Source organism: Lithohypha guttulata (genome assembly GCF_036872675.1).
Source record: "Lithohypha guttulata strain CCFEE 5908 chromosome Unknown scaffold_15, whole genome shotgun sequence".
Classification (NCBI taxonomy): Eukaryota; Fungi; Ascomycota; class Eurotiomycetes; order Chaetothyriales; family Trichomeriaceae; genus Lithohypha; species Lithohypha guttulata.
Window position 1 is genome coordinate 1 of NW_027042764.1, and position 18,596 is coordinate 18,596.

General features: G+C 44.6%; 4 protein-coding genes across 4 annotated transcripts; 1 reads left to right on the forward strand and 3 right to left on the reverse strand.

Moving 5' to 3' along the window:
• Positions 1 to 8,015: 8,015 nt before the first annotated feature.
• LTR64_008771 (uncharacterized protein) lies at positions 8,016 to 9,353 on the reverse strand (the record flags this gene model as incomplete). Its single annotated transcript, XM_064903080.1, has 1 exon — positions 8,016 to 9,353. One exon carries the CDS (start codon positions 9,351 to 9,353, stop codon positions 8,016 to 8,018), a length of 1,338 nt encoding a protein of 445 aa, XP_064750499.1.
• A 1,631-nt stretch (positions 9,354 to 10,984) lies between these two features.
• Positions 10,985 to 11,804, reverse strand: LTR64_008772 (uncharacterized protein; the record flags this gene model as incomplete). The annotated part of the gene is made up of 2 exons (XM_064903081.1): positions 10,985 to 11,683; positions 11,742 to 11,804. 2 exons carry the CDS (start codon positions 11,802 to 11,804, stop codon positions 10,985 to 10,987), a joined length of 762 nt encoding a protein of 253 aa, XP_064750500.1.
• A 1,589-nt stretch (positions 11,805 to 13,393) lies between these two features.
• On the forward strand, positions 13,394 to 15,953 carry LTR64_008773 (uncharacterized protein; the record flags this gene model as incomplete). The annotated part of the gene is made up of 8 exons (XM_064903082.1): positions 13,394 to 13,920; positions 13,943 to 14,084; positions 14,119 to 14,932; positions 14,988 to 15,126; positions 15,179 to 15,302; positions 15,350 to 15,602; positions 15,717 to 15,760; positions 15,810 to 15,953. The coding sequence occupies 8 exons, from the start codon at positions 13,394 to 13,396 to the stop codon at positions 15,951 to 15,953; spliced, it is 2,187 nt and encodes a 728-aa protein (XP_064750501.1).
• Positions 15,954 to 16,162: 209 nt separating this feature from the next.
• On the reverse strand, positions 16,163 to 16,544 carry LTR64_008774 (uncharacterized protein; the record flags this gene model as incomplete). Its single annotated transcript, XM_064903083.1, has 2 exons — positions 16,163 to 16,439; positions 16,480 to 16,544. The coding sequence occupies 2 exons, from the start codon at positions 16,542 to 16,544 to the stop codon at positions 16,163 to 16,165; spliced, it is 342 nt and encodes a 113-aa protein (XP_064750502.1).
• Between the last annotated feature and the right edge of the window lie 2,052 nt (positions 16,545 to 18,596).

An 18,596-nucleotide genomic window follows, 5' to 3' on the forward strand; every position in this document is an offset into this window, starting at 1 on the left:
GCCCTAAAGAGGTTCTTCGGAAAGAAGGGTATAAAATAACTTATTATATTTTTAAATAAGCTTAAACTCTACTTCGATATATATAGTATCCCGAGTAATACCTATACTATATACATTTAATAAGTAGCTATCTTCCTAAAGAGAGACGCTACTCTTACCTATAGTTAAGAAAAGGCTAGAATCCTTATATAGAAGTAATTCTCTATATTTCTTAAAGACTTAATTAAAGATCCTCTTAGTCGTCTCTTTAAATCTACTTATAGAGTAATTATTAAAGTAATAAGTAAAGTACTAAACTATTTTAAATCTATAAAATAGTTATTAAGATTAATACTAGCTTATAATAAAAGAACTAATTTTATAAACTATAGACTTAAGTAAGACCGCTATAACTAGTCTAAAATATTAGAATATACTAGAATTTAACCTTTATTATACTCTATTAGGCTTATTAGTTATATACCTCGCTTAAAAAGTATATATTAATCTATATAAATAACTAACTTTCTTTACTATTCAATAAGGATTAGAAATATATAGCTTACTTAATTAAGATTTTTTATCTATTTAATCTCTTTATATATATACTTAGAGTAGTTAAAAGTAGATTTAGTATTTATAAAGTATTTATTATTTATAATACTCTTTTTAAATATCTTAAGAAGTATAAACTAAAGCTAGTTAAGAAATAAATACTATAGAAGAAAAGTATATATAGAATTATAATAATAGCTAGTAAGAAATTAAAAGACTATTATAAAGATATATAAGAGGTAAATAAGTTAATCTTTAGTATTACCGCTATTTTAAATCCTACTACTAAAATAAAGCTTTTTTAGTTAGATTCATAAAAGATTAATATAAATAATAATAAAAATACTTAAGTAATTACTATTTTAGTTATTACTTTAATAATTACTATAGCTAATAATTAATAAGAAGCTTATTATACTATTAACCTTAAATATATCTAAAGATAATACTTAATAAAAAAAAAAATACCGCTATTAAGAGTTATACCTTTATTTAATTAAAAGAATATCGCTATTTTATTTTTATTTAATAATATTAATATACTATTATTACTAACTTTATTTATTAAATCTACTAATAAATCTATATATATATAAGATATTCTAAAGTATCTCTATAATAAGTATAAACGAATAGTTAATCTCTTATTCTTATTAAACCTTTATATAAAATATAAGCTTAATTTTATAGCGTTAGAGATTAAGATATATTTAAAGAATTAACTTTACTTTAAGTTAGATTTTTTTATATTTATTAAATTTAAAAATAAATAAAAGATTCTTAAATTTTAGAAATATATTAAAAAGATTTAACTAGTACTATCTTTTATTATTTATAACTATCTAGTAATACCTACTTTAAGAATTAAAGTTAAATAACTTTTTAATACTACTTAAGATATTATTTCTTATCGTTATTATAACTTAACTCTAAAGATAATTAGTTAGCTTATATAAGCTATATATATAATACGATTTAATATTTAAAAAAAGTCTTAAATAAATAAAGAAGTAAATAAGTCTCTTATTTAGATTAAAGAATATTCTAAATTAAAGGATAAATAAATAGATAAAGATAGCTTATTTATAGACTTAATTTTAAATAAAAAAGATAAAGATAAAGACAGAAGCGAAGGCGAAGGTAAAAATAATAAAAAAGAGGTAAAAGAGGTAAGGTTTTAGTAAAGATAGATTTAGAAAAAGCCTTTTTTTCCTCTTTCTTCTCCTTCTTCGTTATCTTAGCCGTAGCTAGTATAAGCTAAAAGAGCTAAAGAGCGACGATTAATAGCTAATACTAACCGTCTAAAGTATATAATAAGAACTTAAAAGTAATTTTAACTTTACTATATTAATAAATAATTATATATTAGGACTACAATAGGTAACGGCCAGTAGGAACGAGTCTTAAGTAATATTATATATCTAATCTATACGATTTAGTACTTAGAAGGATTCTAAGTACAGTAGCGTCGGCGGTACGTAGGTGATATATCTATATACCGCGTATTAGCTATTTATAGTATACCCTAGTAATATATAGTCTGTTTCGACTAATATATATATAGTCGTAATATTACCCCTCCCCTTTAAAGCTACTATCTGTAGTAGCTTAAGGTCGAGTAGCTTATACAGTACGTTTATAGTAAGTATGTATTATAGGCTATATACGCCGTATACTGGTTAAAGTATATAAATCTTATAATCCCGAATTTTATCTTTATAATTAACTTATACCTTTACTTATTATCTATACCTTTAAATATCACTTAGACGTTTATTTACTTAGTGTTTTAGATCCGCTATAACTCTACCTTTATCCTATAACGCGTAGGTATATAATATTATCTTCGCCTTCGCTTTTATCTTTTTTCTTTCTTCTAAGTCTATATTCTATAATAGGTATATTATTTATTTAACTAACGTATACACTACGCGTACTGTTTATATATAGTATACTAATAGCGTACGTAGCACTAAGTAAGAGAAAAGCTGTTTCTAGTTAGGTACCGCCTTCTCCGCCTCCTTCTAAGAAGCTTAAGTCTATACCCGCCCCCGCTCTAACTATAAGACCTTAGTATAAGCGTTGCTTATATAAGCTATATATCAGGCGCCTTATATACACTTCTTCTACTTACTACTTATACTAGTTAAAATGTCGAGAGTATTAAGGCTATAGTAGCCCTTAGCTGTTCCTCTAATCCTTTAACGCCTAAGGCTTTTAAGTACTCTCGCTATGCTAATATACGATATAGCTATTAGCTCGTAAGTTATAGGCGTTACCTGTATAAGGTATATACGCTAACTATTAAGTAGGTCCTTTGATTATATATATAGTTAGCTCTCGATATAGTAGATAAAGCTAATACAGCTTTAGAACCTAGAGTTTCTAGAGTTAATAAGAGACGTAGGTATACCTCTTCTCGTATATATATTACTAATATTTCGTAGTTAAGGTTATTCGGCGACGCGCTATTACCCTTAAAAGAGCTTAAACCTAGGCTAAAGGCGAGGTTAAGAATTCTCTACTAAGTATCGCTCTCGCTATAACTATATAACGCCTCTAACTCTCTACCTTTAGCTCTACCCTTAATAGTTCGAACTTTTAGGCTATAGTCCTATAAAAGCTTAGTTTTATTAGTTAAGTCCTTTAAGTAGGTATAGAAACCTATATAACTATAGTATATCGTACCTACTACTTACTCTCCTTATATATTACTAATATATATAGAATAATATAGAGTTACCTTTATAGCCTAAGTATACTTTTATAGTAGCTTTAGCTTATAAGCAGTCTTCCTAATCCTTTACTTAATTATAAAGGGGCTAATAAGCTTATTAAAGAGCTTTTTACTTACTTTATACGTATAAATATATTTTACTACAAGTATAATTAGATCTCTAACCTTAAACTCTACCTTAAGTCTCTTTTTATTATATTAAGAGGTAACTAGCTACTATATATACACCTAGCTTACTTTTAGTATACTATATACCTCTAGGATCTTATTTACGCGTTCTTTCGCCGATATATTCTTAAAGTTAGGTTAGGGTAGGTTAATATTCTTACTGACGATTAGTTTAAATATAAATATAACTTTCAATAAGGTCTTACTAGTAGTTATATTTTACGTACTATTATATATATACTTTATACTTATAAATAGCCTAGGTTAATTAGATTACTCTTTATTTATATAACTCCTTAGGTAGTATTTTAGAGTTTAGTTAGTTCTCTCTATTTAGCTATTCGTTTAGGGATAAAAAGCAGTTAAGAGGCTCCTATAGATCGTAAGTATATAGTATAGCGTGCCGGTAGATAAGAGCCCAGATTCTCGTGTCCTAATTTCTCGCTCCGGATTAGTGGGTGAGCTGCCGCCGCTTTAGCTCACCCTGCAAGTGAGCCGAGGGTGAGACTACGGTGAGGTTTAGGTGAGCGGACAATGCACGGCCACACCTGTGGCTGGCAAGGTTCCACTCAACCTCGAAGGCTGTTGTTCGGCACTGAGTCGTGATTCGTCGATCCTTGCCCAAAGTTTTGCATCACGGAGAAACTCGACATGCACAGACTATACGCCCAGTAACAGAATCTACTTCCTCAATTTACCGCGAGTGCTCCTGCTAGGATGTTACATGTTTTACTATGTTCATTGTTGGACGCATCAATTACACGTTAAATTGCGGTCGCTGGATGTATACACATCTTTGCACATAAGCACAAATTTCTGACAATGCCAATTGCCTTCGCCAAAGATTGCTCTATTCCTCACGAGTAACACTGTCGCTTACGCTATAGCCTAGAGCGGCATGATGAGCCACAACAAGTCCCAAAACGCCTACACCACCAACAGCATAGGCTCTATGGGAAGGTTGGCGCTTCATGTTGTGAGGTCAACCACTCACCATCCCAGCACTATTCTCCATCACATGCAAAGTCGACGAACGGGATGTAGTGACTGGCAGACAGCCAATATCGAGGCCGGCGCACGCATCGAACATGATCGTGGTACCACATTCAGTGGCTATGAGAACTTTGACTTTGCCTTGTCTCAATCAAAATCCACTGAGCTAAAGCCAAGTTGCAGGAGCTATGCTGGTCAATATCAACACACCATCTGAAGCCTAAACGGGTCCTTGCATGCGATAGGTCTCTACATTCATGTCTTCCCGCACACACCTCATCGCTGGATTCCACCCTTTATGTCCACCTAGCTAGAGTGGTGCAAGTCAGGTTGAAATGGATGTCTGGCTGAAGCTCATTGCTGCTTCCACCCGCGTTGGCACTTCAGTCTCTGACTGGCGATCACCTTCTTTTGTGCTCCAGGCGCCATTCCTGATCTGTTTGCACTAATATTACCAGATGTTCGTTCACAACCTTCTCGGTGAGGCCGGTGGTAAGCAATTCAAGATTTTGAGAGCTCGGGCATACCGAGTGGAACAAACACTTCTTGCAGATTGATACCAAGGCATAGTTCCAGTCGTCTCTGAGACGCCTCAACCTCATTCCTCCCGTTATTCCCACACCAGGAGTTGGACTGATCCATCTGTGCGAGCGGCTCATCTATAGCGGTATGGTGTTGGGTGTCACGGTTTGCATCATGGTGGCAAGAAAAGACATGGGCAAGCAGGTTTGGTCAAGGCAGACTGAGATCCTTGGCCGCAAAGCAATAATGTCAAGGTTGCATCCGTGCACCTGCACGAATCCAACAGACACAGGTCCTCATGGATCAGCTTTGGCCACAATCTATATTTCATGCTCCACGTCGCTGAGGGACAAAATGTCGTACCATCCTTGTAGATCTCGTGGTTCCACATCGATCCTCCTCGAAGCATCTGAACATGAAACGGTGATTGCCCAGATACCATAAACAGCTATAGCGAACCGCCGCCTGTCTCCAACCGCCGAGCAGACATGACTTGCAAGTTGTTGCTAATGCACAATCGTGCCTAAGCAAAGTTGGAGCACATTTAGTTTCGTTCATAACAAGGGTCGGACGGATCCTTGTATGCCGCATGAAGCGGTGCACAGAAACCAAGAGGAAACTCGACCGTTTTCAAGTGACCAGGATGCTATTGCACGGAATCTGTCGTTTAGGGAGCCTTTGTAGAGCAGCTCGAAGATACCTAGCCGTGGTCCTTGGCGCCGAGAATATGATGCATTTCTCTTCACGGTCTGTTGATCTGGAATTTAGTTGATATTGCTACATGAAGAGTGTGCTTCTAATGTAGAATGTGACGATAGCCTACTTCAGCCATAGTGATACATGCAGTGGTTTGCACACTGATTGGCCCAGGTATCACACGGAAACTGTCTGTGAAGACACTTTATGAGCACTTGTGCCCAGTCTTGCATGCATCACGGTGTTGTGTGCGCCTGTGGAGAGCAATCAAAAATCGTGCGCTGCCAGTAAGCCATCGTTGTCGTGGTGTCGTCCAGAGCGTAGAGTCCAGTATGGATCAGCTATAGTGAGGTGGAGTAGATTCCTTGCTCTTATTTTAATGGTCTTTTCCGATATCAAGCTGATGTAGCACATGTCCTACGGGAGGGGGCGTAGACAGCTTCGATCTGCTTGTGGCACGAGAGAATGAACCAGACTCCAAAGGCTAGATCAAGCCCCCAGTGCTAGCGCTGACCTGAGACTTCGAGCTTCGTTGACGGCTGAATCCGACAGATCGAGGTCCGCAAAGGCGAAAGCAGTCCTGAGGTCACCTCTTCGTCGATGTAAGGGTCTGATGAACTTGGTAGATCGCCGCAAGCTCTGTTGCAATCTCCGCTATCAGCAGATCTTTGATCTATCTGCACTCGTTCCAGCCCTTCTTCGAGCGCATGCAACCGATGCCAGTGGCTGAGATTAGTGTGGCATTGGAAAAGGGAATGAATCTCCAACTACTCAAGGTACATCATGTTCAGCTAATAGATAGACTAATTCTGCGCCAAGTTAAGTCGTGTTGTGATGGTTTACCTCGAGACGTGTCGTTAATGGTCGCGAATTCACGTGAGAACCCCGGTTTGCCCACATGGGCAAGTTAAGCGCCTGTCTTTTTGTGGTTCTGAAGACTTGCGACGAAAGCGCATGCGCTTGGAATGGACTGCACCTCCCAGTTCTCCCACTTCTCCATCATTGGCATGACCGGTAACCTCTTCGTTTCGCATGCATCCATATAACCCACCATCTATGCCCTCGCCTCGAGTAAAAATCTATCGTCTTCCAGGCCAATGCACGACACCCATCGTCCAGCACATCCCTCTGATCTATCGATCTGAATGGCAAGAAGTCATTTTGAGTAATTCTTATTTATGTCGGAGGGTCCTGGGCCAAGTGGCAACCCTGTTGGCAGATCTGAGGGTCAAAGTAGAAGATGAGCAGAGAGACCACCGATCACAGCTTCAGCAACTCGAAGACGAGAAAACCACGTTGTTAACTCGGCTTTCATCTGTGATCGAGAAAGTAAACAGGACAACAGCGTGTCGCCACTGCAGCGTCAAGTTTAAGGCTTTCCTCGAAGCTCCCGATGCGACATTGCGGTGCCGAGACTGCAGAACACGACATTATTAGATGGCATTTATCCAGTCAAGTCTTACGTCGTCTTCACCCGGTATGCTTTTCTTGTTCATGCAAATTCGATTCAGTGTTGGAATACGCGCATTACCGTTCGCGATGTTTCAAGTCTAGCGTCGCAAGTCAAACTTTTTGTCTGTTGATATTGTCAAGCCGTTGTACTGAACATTCGATAACAAGGCTGATTCTCGCGAGTTCTCGACTTCGAAGGTTTCTAGCAAGTCTACGAGTCAGGTCGTCCTGTTTCTTGCAAAATTGACCCTGTCAGGAGGTAGGAGGCACGCGACAGGTTGAGGACATGCATCGAAACGAAGGTCAGAATCATTCCGCCTGAGAAGGAATATAGTCTTTGAGCCACAAATCTGCGCCTACATTGCAACAGACCAGTTCTTTGCTTTTGAATCATACACATCCTTTCTCGTGAGTACACCATAATTGCCTTGCTTCACACACTCTTAATTCTATCATACCAAAGGTCAAGTGCCTATTTGCCCCTGATTTGTGCGCTTTGATTAAGAAACGGTCCTGTCTAGCCTCGCTTTAAACAGGTTGTATTCGAACTACACTGCTGTGGAGAGTACAACTGCCTCTTCTGTCGGTCACTGAAGTTCTAAGGTTCTTGCTGTCAGCATTCACTCTCTTTTATGTGGTTTACTGAACATACGAAAGCACACAGTCGCTTAACTTTTCTTACATAGCGAGATACCTGCCGACTATAAGCTCCTTTTGTATCAGGATTGACCTCATGTGCACAAGCAGAGCGAGGTATGATGCAAAAATATGTTTCAGCGTGTCAGCAGGCGCCTTCTTATCGTAGGCTTCCGCCTGCATGGATCTACCTATATCCCAGCATAGCCGAACAGTAGTGCAACGATTGGCATAGAGCTCTTCCAAGTTGACAGGCTGATTCGAACCCGCTGAAAAATTATGCTTCCGAGGTTTTCTTCATCTGCCGAATCGAGAATAATGCTCTTGAATCGGCAAGTCGCAGTTCATCTAGCGAGTATTTCTGATATGGTGCGTGGAGAGTGATTGTCTGATAAGCAAGAGTCTGTCCATTAGTGTCTCTCTCCGTAAGAGCAAAGAATGGTACGATGCCGGTACCTGGACACCCAGCGAGGTTCGAGTCTTTCGTGCGCGACTGTTGGACTGAGTCAGCAAGGCGTATCTCTTCTAGGGAGTATTCGTGGTACAGGGCTTGGAATGTAATTGTCTGATAAGCAAGGGTCTGTCCGTCGATCTCTTTGCCGATAACAGCAGAGAAAGGTATACTGGCGGTATTCGGACAGTCAGAAAGACAAGGACTGACCGCAGGCGATTGTTGTGCGAGAAACGTGTCTGGAGTAGCGGCGGTCTCGCGACGTTGGCCTGTATTCCCAGGGCGAAGCTCACCACTATTAGCTACAGACTCTGATGTTTCCGAAGCAAGAAACTTTGTCGTTTCCAGTCCCCTGTCTTGTGGCAAACGCGCTGCACTGAAGAGAGGACCTGACGGATTTATGGTCAACGAGTCGAATGAGCCGCGCAGGTCAGAATCAGCTAAAAGTCTGATCTCCCTGTGCAGCCGCATCAGTGCCTTCTGCCGCCCTTCACCGTAGATAAGGGGCATATGAACATTGAAAATGCCCAGCAGACAGTACACCACGTCTTCGTCAACCGTTGTTTCGCGATGTTTGGCCCACGAGAAACGTTCCTGCTCAGTGATCTCGGTAAGCGGTTTACCTTGTAAGGCTTCTATCGGTATGCTGGTAACTTGTTGTAACTGTCGCACCAGCGACTTCTTGTCACCTAGCTTTGTGCCTTCTTTGGAGAAGAACTCGACCATCTGCGGCGCGACCAGCTCTTGTAGTGTCCAGCCTCTTCTAAACCAGTCACTGGCCGAGAAATTCCCCTTCCACTTTCGCCCAGCTGAGACATCAGGCAGGTAGACGTAGCACTTAGCCGCTTTCTGATACCACTTGTACATCGAGTTGATAGCCTCTGACAGCTCGGCGCTACTGCTTTTATCAATGCAGCACGTATCGACCCAGAAGTAGAGTAGGCCATCGCGCTCGGCTCGTGCCGCGCAGAACTGCAGCTTCTTATAGCCACCTTCTTTCTTGTCGATCGTACCATCATGAACATCCTTAAACGTGACTTCATCGGCTCCCCATCGGTGAGACAGGATCGCGTACTGAGGTAAGTCTTGGGTGTTGCGTTCGATCAGGCTGAAAGTATAGGTCCTACTAGATGAGCCAGGTTTTACGTATTCGAGAAGGCGCATGCTGGAAGTAAACCATCAGAAGGAAGACTTTGATGACGCAAAACACTCGACATCAGCACGAGGCTGGCATTGCGCCAGATTGACAACAATAATACACAACTGCGAATCACCTTACAGTTCTAAATGCTGTCGAAGTACGCTAAGGTGGGGAAATACGACAACAGATCTAATCAAGTGTTTTGGGCGTAGCACGCTTTCTGTCCAGACTTCTATGTCTCGAGGCGTTGGTCCATGATTACAGCTACGCTGTCGTTGCCCTTCAAGTTAACACCATCACCCACTCATAGAAGTTCGCCCGAGCGTCGTAATCCTAACCCGCACCTTCCTTTCGTTCCATAGATGTTGCAAGTCGCAGCTCAAACCCCAGCAGTCGGGAGAGGTCGAGCGAGATCGAGTTCAGCGATCCTTCGGTGGAGTTCTGCAGTGCTTTCAGCCTGCCCCGAATCCGTGACGAAGCTGAGATCCCATTATGGATAGAATTAATGGATGCGATCGCCTTTAAGGATGATAAGATATTTTTGGCACGGGCAGCCTCATTCGATCGGGAGCTGGACCGGATCTGCAAAATGCGAGTAAAGAGACGGGAATACAGATATCTGGTGCGAACTGGTAGTGCATCTAATCCTATTGCTAGTGGGCAGATTCTCACGCAATAGTAGATATGTCGATGTTCTGATTATGTACGTGCCGCTTTGATCGTTACACTATTCATCTGTGCTAACATGATCGCAGTAAAAGTATCGACGTATATCCTCGCGATCTCCTACCTCAGATCGAGAATGGTTCCTCGCTCCCCACGAAACGGGTCGATTACTCGATCGGGCTCGAATACACGACTCATAGTGTCTGGAAGGAGACAGTCCGACGTCTACAAGATCGCACACTGAGTCAGTCTCACAGCAAGATGATTCGCGACCGGATCTTGTGCTCACACATCGAAGTCAAAACCAATACAGGTGGCTGCCTCGAAGGTAGAAACCAGCTCGCACTCTGGTGTGCTTCAGGATTTAAAAAACTAGATAGCATCTGGATTGACCTGCACAGTGATGCGATAGCTCCACCTGCTGCGCCTATGCCGCTGTGGTTGTGGATGGGGAGGGACTTGCAGCTCTTCGTGGCGGTGAGGAGGGCCGACACCATTCATGTGCTTGATAAGAGGCAATGGAAGATGAGTGATAAGAGGACGTTGATGAATGTCCTGGAGACGCTTAGAGAGGTCATGGACTGGGGGTGGGAATGTTACAGGCCGTGGCTTCTGGGCATATTAGGGCAAGAGGGTGTGCCGCTGCCGGGAGAAGATGAAGAACCTATCTAAGAAGTCCTTTCCAACTTGTTGCAAATTCGACACCAGCAATCTGAGTCATTTCGCTGCTGTCGACAGAGATGCGAGTGGGGCGATTCTGCTTGCCAGTGTTGAAGACTCAAAGCAATGATTTTGCCATTGTCATAACTGGCTGATTTCAGATTTCAGATTTTAGATAGCCGTAACTAGTCGTTCCACGCGTGATAAGATTCAGCCAGCTGGGTTGCGGAGAACAGGCAGACATTGATGGTCATACCAAAGCTCATGTACGTGGTTGTCGTCGCAACACGAGTCAAACCCGTCTGACCATCAGCCTGAGGTCAAACGGTTACCAGCCGTCGATGTGGTCACCCAGAAGAACCTGTATGAGTGCCCAAGCCATCCCGTTTCCAGAATCAAGAAGTCGTTGCACTTCTTCGTAGTTCACCAATTCACGGTGCGCATTAATTGTCCTGGTCACAACCGTTCGCAGACCTTGATCGGAGCTCGGAGTTGTACTGAAGACCAGCCCAGCTGCGTACGCGAATGCTTGACTGTCCCAGTCCTGGACCACCGCTTCCTCGAACTTCTGTTTCGCCAGAGCCTTCAAGTCGTCTATCTCATACTTATCAGCCAGTGCGTACATGAGCGTGTTCACCACGAGTCGTGCTGTGCTCACATCTTGATCGTGATCTCTGAGGCGGAGTTTTGACAGTCGTCCTCTCTTCTTCTTCTTGTCCTTCTTGCCCTTCTTGCCTGTTCCAAAAGACCACTCATCTTCTTCATACATGTGGACCTCCGACGCCGCGACGATTTCCGGCTCGAGAACAGGCTCGTCGATGGGTGCTTCATGACCAAGGTTTTCGTGACACTGGATGTGATGTGCTACCGCAGATTCAGGTTGTGCAGATGTCTCTTGGTTCAGCTCGGCAGGCGGTTTACTCGGTAACAGGTCGTCGTAGTTGAGCTGGTACAAATAATCCACCATCAGACCAACCAGCTTTGAGTCGTCGTCATTCAGCTCGACTTCGTCCTTCGGGTTGCCATCCTGACGGAGGTCAATTCGCGTTCGAGGCAACAGGTTTAACTCACCTTTCCCCACTTACAAGCAATGGCAAAGTACTTGGATCGAGAACAAACAACGGCCTTGTGCAGGTAAAAAACCTCATCTTGACAGAAGATCCTCAAATCGGAGTATTCGTGAGAAGTCTGCAACTTGATCGCCGTTACCCGCTGACCAAGACCGCATCCCTAGATGACCTACCAAAGCAGCGAGCGGAGCAGCGATAGGAGGTAATTATGTTGCTGATACCATTGTCCCTACAAAGTCCGATAGCCGCAAGTTTGAGGCCTTGAGGGTGGTGAGTCTCCCTCCACCAATCTTCAAGCCTTGGTAAGAACAGCTTTGGCTTTCTTTTCGCTAAAGTCGAAACTGGCAAGGCTATGATGCATAAGGAGAAAACCTCGGGACCAATGCGAAGATAGATATCTGCCACAAGGTCGCGTGCGCGAGAGACTTCGCTACGGCGTTGTTTCGATCGTTTCCGAAGGCTTTCGCCATCTTCTTGGAGTAGGTCATAGATGGTTTTAAAGGCTTGAAGTTGATGTGACAAGTGAGGAACCAGTCTATCAGTAAAAATTGCTAACTCTGTCTCGAGGAGCTCGATGGAAGGCTCGACTGTGTCAGAAGGCTTTGCGTTCATGGTGCGTATCTGTCCATGGGAATGCAAAACTTTCTGAGAGGATTGGGAGAGTTTTGTAAGATCAGACTAGAACATATGTGATCAGACCGAACCGGACCGGACTTCGAATTGGTTAGCTTTCCTGTACGCCTCATCTGAACCAATTCTAAATCTCGAAACGTGTCTCCACCACCGCGGTATCTGCAGCTAATTTCTGCATTCGAGTAATGGCGATGGGACTCGCACTGTTGTTAGTCTTTGCACATCCCACATCGAATTGGAGTGATTTGCATGATGGTGGTCGAACTTCATGTGCTCCGTCGGTGCGTGTTTAGAAACACCATATCCATCGAGACGCCCGTAGCTCCCTTGGTGAAGCAAGAACAACCTGCATGAGGGCCGCTATAGATGTCCTTGACTGGCAACCTCAAGCCGTTAACATAGCATTTGGGACCAAGAAATGAAGAATGCGACCATATCGACGAGGATGCCAATCTGAACTAAATCTGCATAAGAGATGCTTGGATGCAGAGCTCCGTGCCATTAGATTCATGATCAACTGGGAAAGCAATACAAAGAGATACGTTTATGGGACCCCACATTCGGAATGCTGTTAGCGTAAGAAGGACTCGTTATTCGACAGCATGAGATTGAAGAGCTCGAGCTGTTACTCTTGCAAACAGAGTTCGTTTCAGTACCTACCCTTGCCTGCCTGATTGACCCACCAAGCTCGAGAAGAGACATGCAGCTCGACCATGCATGCAGCCAGTTCTCAGACCATGCACGAGAACAGGGATGAACTGTCTGACTGGAAGCCATGCAGAATCGCTGCAGAACAGAAAATTATATTGTGCCGTGATGGAAGGCATAAAGAGGCCTGTGAAGTCCTCTCAGAATGCTATCCGAAGTTCAATCGAATGTTGTGCACGTACCTCTCAACCTGTTCAACCAGAGATATAAAGAGACCAGTCATCTTCTTCTCAAACCTGCCAGACATCCTTCTTTGAACAGACTACCAATCCTGTCCTGTCCAATTCGAAGCTGCAATATTGTCCCCTCAAGCTCTAAGCATAATCATGTCCTCAATGTCCAAGGCACCAAATAACAACAAAGCTGCTCGAGCGAATGCGGTCAGCCCAGCCACTCCTCCAAGCAGTCCGACCATGCCGTCTTCAAATTTAAAGCTGGCTGTCATACCCTTGAAGCGCGGCGATACACGCCAAGCTCGCACTGCTAGCTCTAGTGACCGAGATGAACTACAAAGCAGCCCACCATCACAAGCGCCAGCCTACCAAGAGATTGCTCAAGCATTCACAGATGCCGTCAAGTATATTATGTCGGAGCCCAAGGAGACCGGGAAAGCTATCACACCCCAAGCCACGTCCAATACAGACTCCAAGCCTGTTGTGAGAGGCTCGAAACTAGAGGTAAAGGACGTACAAGAAGTGTGCGTCATCCTCATTCACCAACACCGTTCCAGAGAACTGATCGCGTATAGCTGGGACCTCGTAGCATACGCATACAAGATTGTGGAATCACCAGCTGTCACCGAGGTGAAGGAATTAGACACCTATGCTTTCGTCATTCGCACGCGTGCCGGCAAGTGCTCTGGCCCACAACACCAGCCTAAAATTTAACACGAGACCAGTTAAGGCAGAGGCCCGATCCATCGTTTACGTCGACATCAAACTACCGGGTTTGCGAGATATCCTAAGAGTTATGCTGAAGGACATCAAATGGATCAGCTTGGCTGACGACAAACCATCGGTGAGTAGTTCGCAGACCATTGGATCTTGCTCAGGAGGTGCATCGGTTTGAGCAAAACTTGCTCTTCCACTATCTGCCCGAACTCGAGGAGTATCGGGCCAGTGCAACCAGGTTTGAAGCACATGACCCGACAAGTCTTAAAGCCCTCGACTTGTTGATGTGCACCATCAAAGACCGATTAAGGGCTTCCTCAGAACGTCTCGATCCGCTTCTGCGACAAGGCAAGATCACGTACGACCTGTTATGGGCGCTTTTCAAGGCCAACAGCCACGTCGTCGCGACATGTCCTGGCAGCGGTCAGGTGAGGTGTCTTCAGTACAACACAGGAGACGAGAAGAAAACCGAACAGGGTATCGAATACTTCGAGCTCCAATGTCAATACCTCGATTTTGATGGCAAAGTGTTTGTCACCGTCACCGAGAGGCTGCCTGTTGAGCGGTTTCGTGGAGCTCGAGAGATAACTACTCTAGACACCTATCCGATTCACTTTCATCCTACACCGAACCAGATCTTGCAGTCTTTGATCGGACGAGGCCGAAAATTCATCTCTCTGATAGGGTCGCACCACCGAACATACGACGGAATCGCTTTTCGACGGTTAAAGGACGGTCTGGCCCGAAAGTCAGTTCAGTCCAAGATCATGATCGACGCGGACCAATTTCGGAAGACGATCCCAGGCTATGCACGTATCATCACCAAGAAAACGGAAGAAGGCCTCTTTTCTGACATCGTTACGACGCAGCAACGCGTGACGAAATGGGAGATGGATCTAGCCAACCTGCCGGAGGACAAGCTTGTCTTGTGTCCTCCCACGGTACTGGGTTTCAGTCTCAATGACAAGTTTTGGGGTGAGTGTACCCCGACGCTGGTTGCGCATTGCTAGATGCTGACACTTTGCTATAGGCGAGTACACGATCGATCATGTTCAGAGTATCGAACCGTCCTCAGCACTCTTTGACCACTTGTCCATTCCTATCAGCATGAAGAACACCATCGGATCCCTGACTCGTGGTCATCTGAGCCCACTGAAGGGTGGGAAATGGTCAGGCTCGAGCATGAGTGTTGCAGGAAGTGGTACAAGGATATTGCTCCAGTGAGATTTCACGACTCTTGGGGTTCGCCACCGTGCACACTGACGATAGTAGTGGACCACCAGGCGTGGGAAAGACTCTCACCGCCGAGGCTCTGTCCGAATTCCACCGACGACCTCTCTACTCGGTGAGTGATTGTGCTACCGCTGTTGGCAAGTGAGGCTGACGATCCAGGTCTCTGCCGGAGAACTCAGTTCGGACGCGGGAGAACTAGATCCCCAACTCACTAACATCTTCCGGGTGACGAGCGCGTGGAATGCCATTCTCCTGATCGACGAAGCGGACGTCTTTCTCCAGAGACGTGCTGAGCTGACTCTGGAACGGAACCGACTGGTGGCAGTCTTCCTCCGAAAGTTGGAACACTTCGATGGCATTCTGATCTTGACCACCAATCTGGTCGATCATTTTGACGGTGCCATCCTCGATCGTATGCATTTGCAGATGCAGTACTAACCGCTCGGTAGAGCCGCCAAAAAAGAAGTCCTCACCGGCTTTCTCACAAGCCTTTGTGGGGAAGATGGATTATCCAACTTTGGTGCAGACTATCTGGACCGATTTGTTTGCATGAATGTTAATGGTCGTCAGGTAGGTGCGCTGGACGACGTCAATGTGGTGAATACCCTAACGGTACTAGATCAAGAACATCGTGTCCATCGCCCATACGCTGTCCCGAGAGGACGAGGAAGAACTGTCCTGTCTCCACATCGACCACGCCCTGGAAGCCACGGGTCTGCGTTTGCCTCAAAGCGCTGACGAGCCGCTTGACCTGTACGACTGAGTATGTATATACGGGAAAGGCTTCGGGCTTCGACGATCAGAGAGTCAGAAATATAGGGTGCTGAAACAACAGGCACTTTCAAGAGAGGCATCGGCTAGTACTGCTAGTGTGAGAATGTTTCGGCAACTTATCGTTCTCTTGCCGTACAACACTATTATAGACCGTGACCCATCGGATGTGAAAATATAAGATCATCATTACCCACAGTCCTACAAGATCCCCGTGTCATGTTTGAGAAGGTCTTGTGAAGCATCACACCGAATTGTAGGTTGCAAACCAGACTCGTAGAGGTCGTAGAGCCCTACAAGTGAAGATGCACGCTCGTCTACAACGGCCTCAGGCGAGCTCAGGAATTCGTAATGTGCGGGGAACAAAATGTCAATATCTCGTTTCACAATGATGCACTCCTCCAGAAGACGAGGAGATGATCTTCTTGTCAAAATTTCCTTACCTTCAAGATCGACGACTTCGTCGAAAAGTGATGTACTTCGAAAGGAGTAATACGTCCTCGTACGTATGAACGTACATCTCCAGATCATCTTCATCGTCACACTCCTCTCTTTCACCGTAGAACAATCCAGCTTCGTCCATGCTGATAAGTCTCAGCCCAATAACTCGGTGCTTTAGATCCCACCGCTTGACATGCCAGATGTCGGTAACTCCGCACCCCGTCAAAATGATCACCCACCAAACTGATCACCTCTACCTGCGCCAGATTTTTTTGGTTATTCGCGTCGCATTCGCAACACCACGTAACAATGGGTAAAGTGAATGAGAAGACAATGACAGCTGCTATCGCAGCATTCAATAAAGGTACATACAAGTCGATTCGCGCAACAGCGACCGCCTTTAGTATCAACTACAGTACGCTACACGGCAGATTCAAAGGTCGTGCGACAATCACGGAATCTCGAGAGTCACAACGGAAACTCACCGATATATAAGAGGAACGGCTAACCCAGCTGATTATCGAGCTTGAAGCAACAGGACAGGCTGTTAGCCACCAGCGTCTACGAGATACTGCATCCTTTATCGCGTACCTCAACGGACGCGATAGCTACATTGGCAAGAAGTGGGTAAAACGATATATTACACGGACGCTAGCTATCAAAACCAAGGCGGGCAAGGCTATTAATTATAGAAGAGTACAGCATATAACAAAAGAGGGTATGTCACAGTGGTTCGACAAGCTATATGATATTTACACTACTAGGGACGTCAAGCAGTCATATATATGGAATATGGATGAAGTTGGTACCGCCTTGAACAAGTGTAGTAACTAGAATATAGTCGGTCGCTGCGACAGCAATATATCCATTGTCAAACGTCCCCATGACCGCGAATGGGCAACGTCTATCGAGTGTGTGTGTGCAGACGGTCGCTCACTCCAGCCATTGTTAATCTTCAAGGGCAAGCACGTACAACAACAGTGGTTTATCGCTGAAGAGACACCCGATTGGTGCTATACAGCTACTAGCTGTGCCTTTACGACGAATGAGGTGACGCTGCAATGGCTAAAGCGTATATTCGTCCCCCAGACGGCTGTTGACCTCCCTGATGGTCAATGGCGAATACTCGTCTGTGATGGTCACAAGTCACACGTGACGGACGAGTTTATGCGATATGCGATCGCTAATCGCATATACGTCGTTTACCTTGTTGCCCATACAAGTCATTTTACGCAGCCGCTTGATATAAGTGTGTTCTCATCGCTCAAGCGTAAGTCCCGTGCCCTGGTCGCCAGTGAGACCGTATATGATGATTACTCGCCCCACGAGAAGGCCCTGTTTATGAAACGCTTCGCCCAGGCGCGTAAGGCCGCTATAACAATATCTAATGTCAAATCAGGTTTTGCTGCGACGGGTTTGTGGCCGTATACACCCTCTAAAGTGGTAGAATCACGATGGCTATTGTCACAACCTTCCGAGCGACCTACAACGCCTGAGCGACCAGCCATCGACCCATCATCCGAATGGAATATACAACTCACACCACGCACCCACGCCCAGGCCGTTCAGGCCTTATCGACCATCGCTGCGACGATAACTGTCCCTCGCGCTGTACGTACTGTGGTCGCCAAGACCAGCAAGAGGTTAGAACACACCATATTCAAGCTAGCGGTCGTGGAACAAGAGAAGGACGCACTCGTCAGTAAGCTGGCTGATGTAGCCAGCAAAAATAAACGCAGGCAACCAGTCAATGTTAACAAGCGATTTATTGAGCTTGTCGACATTGAACTGGGGTCCCATGGCCCCCCAGTGCCTTTACAGGTCGCCAGCGGCAATGACGACGACGACGACGACGAGGTGGAAGAGGAAGAGAACGACGAGGAAGACGTATATATTCCACAGGATGATATGACTGCAGCCATCATTCAGCTATATAGCAATGTATAACAACACCAAGCAATGGCCAATATTGATCATTTTGGCGGGTGATCATTTTGGTGGGCGGTGGAGTTAACTTTGCTTGGTCGCTCACCAACAACAGCTCAAGTATTTGCAAACTAGATAAGCTATCAAAGGTCGCCGAGAACCACGAAGGCCTCAATAACTTCAATGCATAAGGCGATAATGAGGTCTCTGAGTGGCTCCGGAGTCATTTAGCACCCTCCACTGATATAAAGCTTGATTCTGCTTTCCT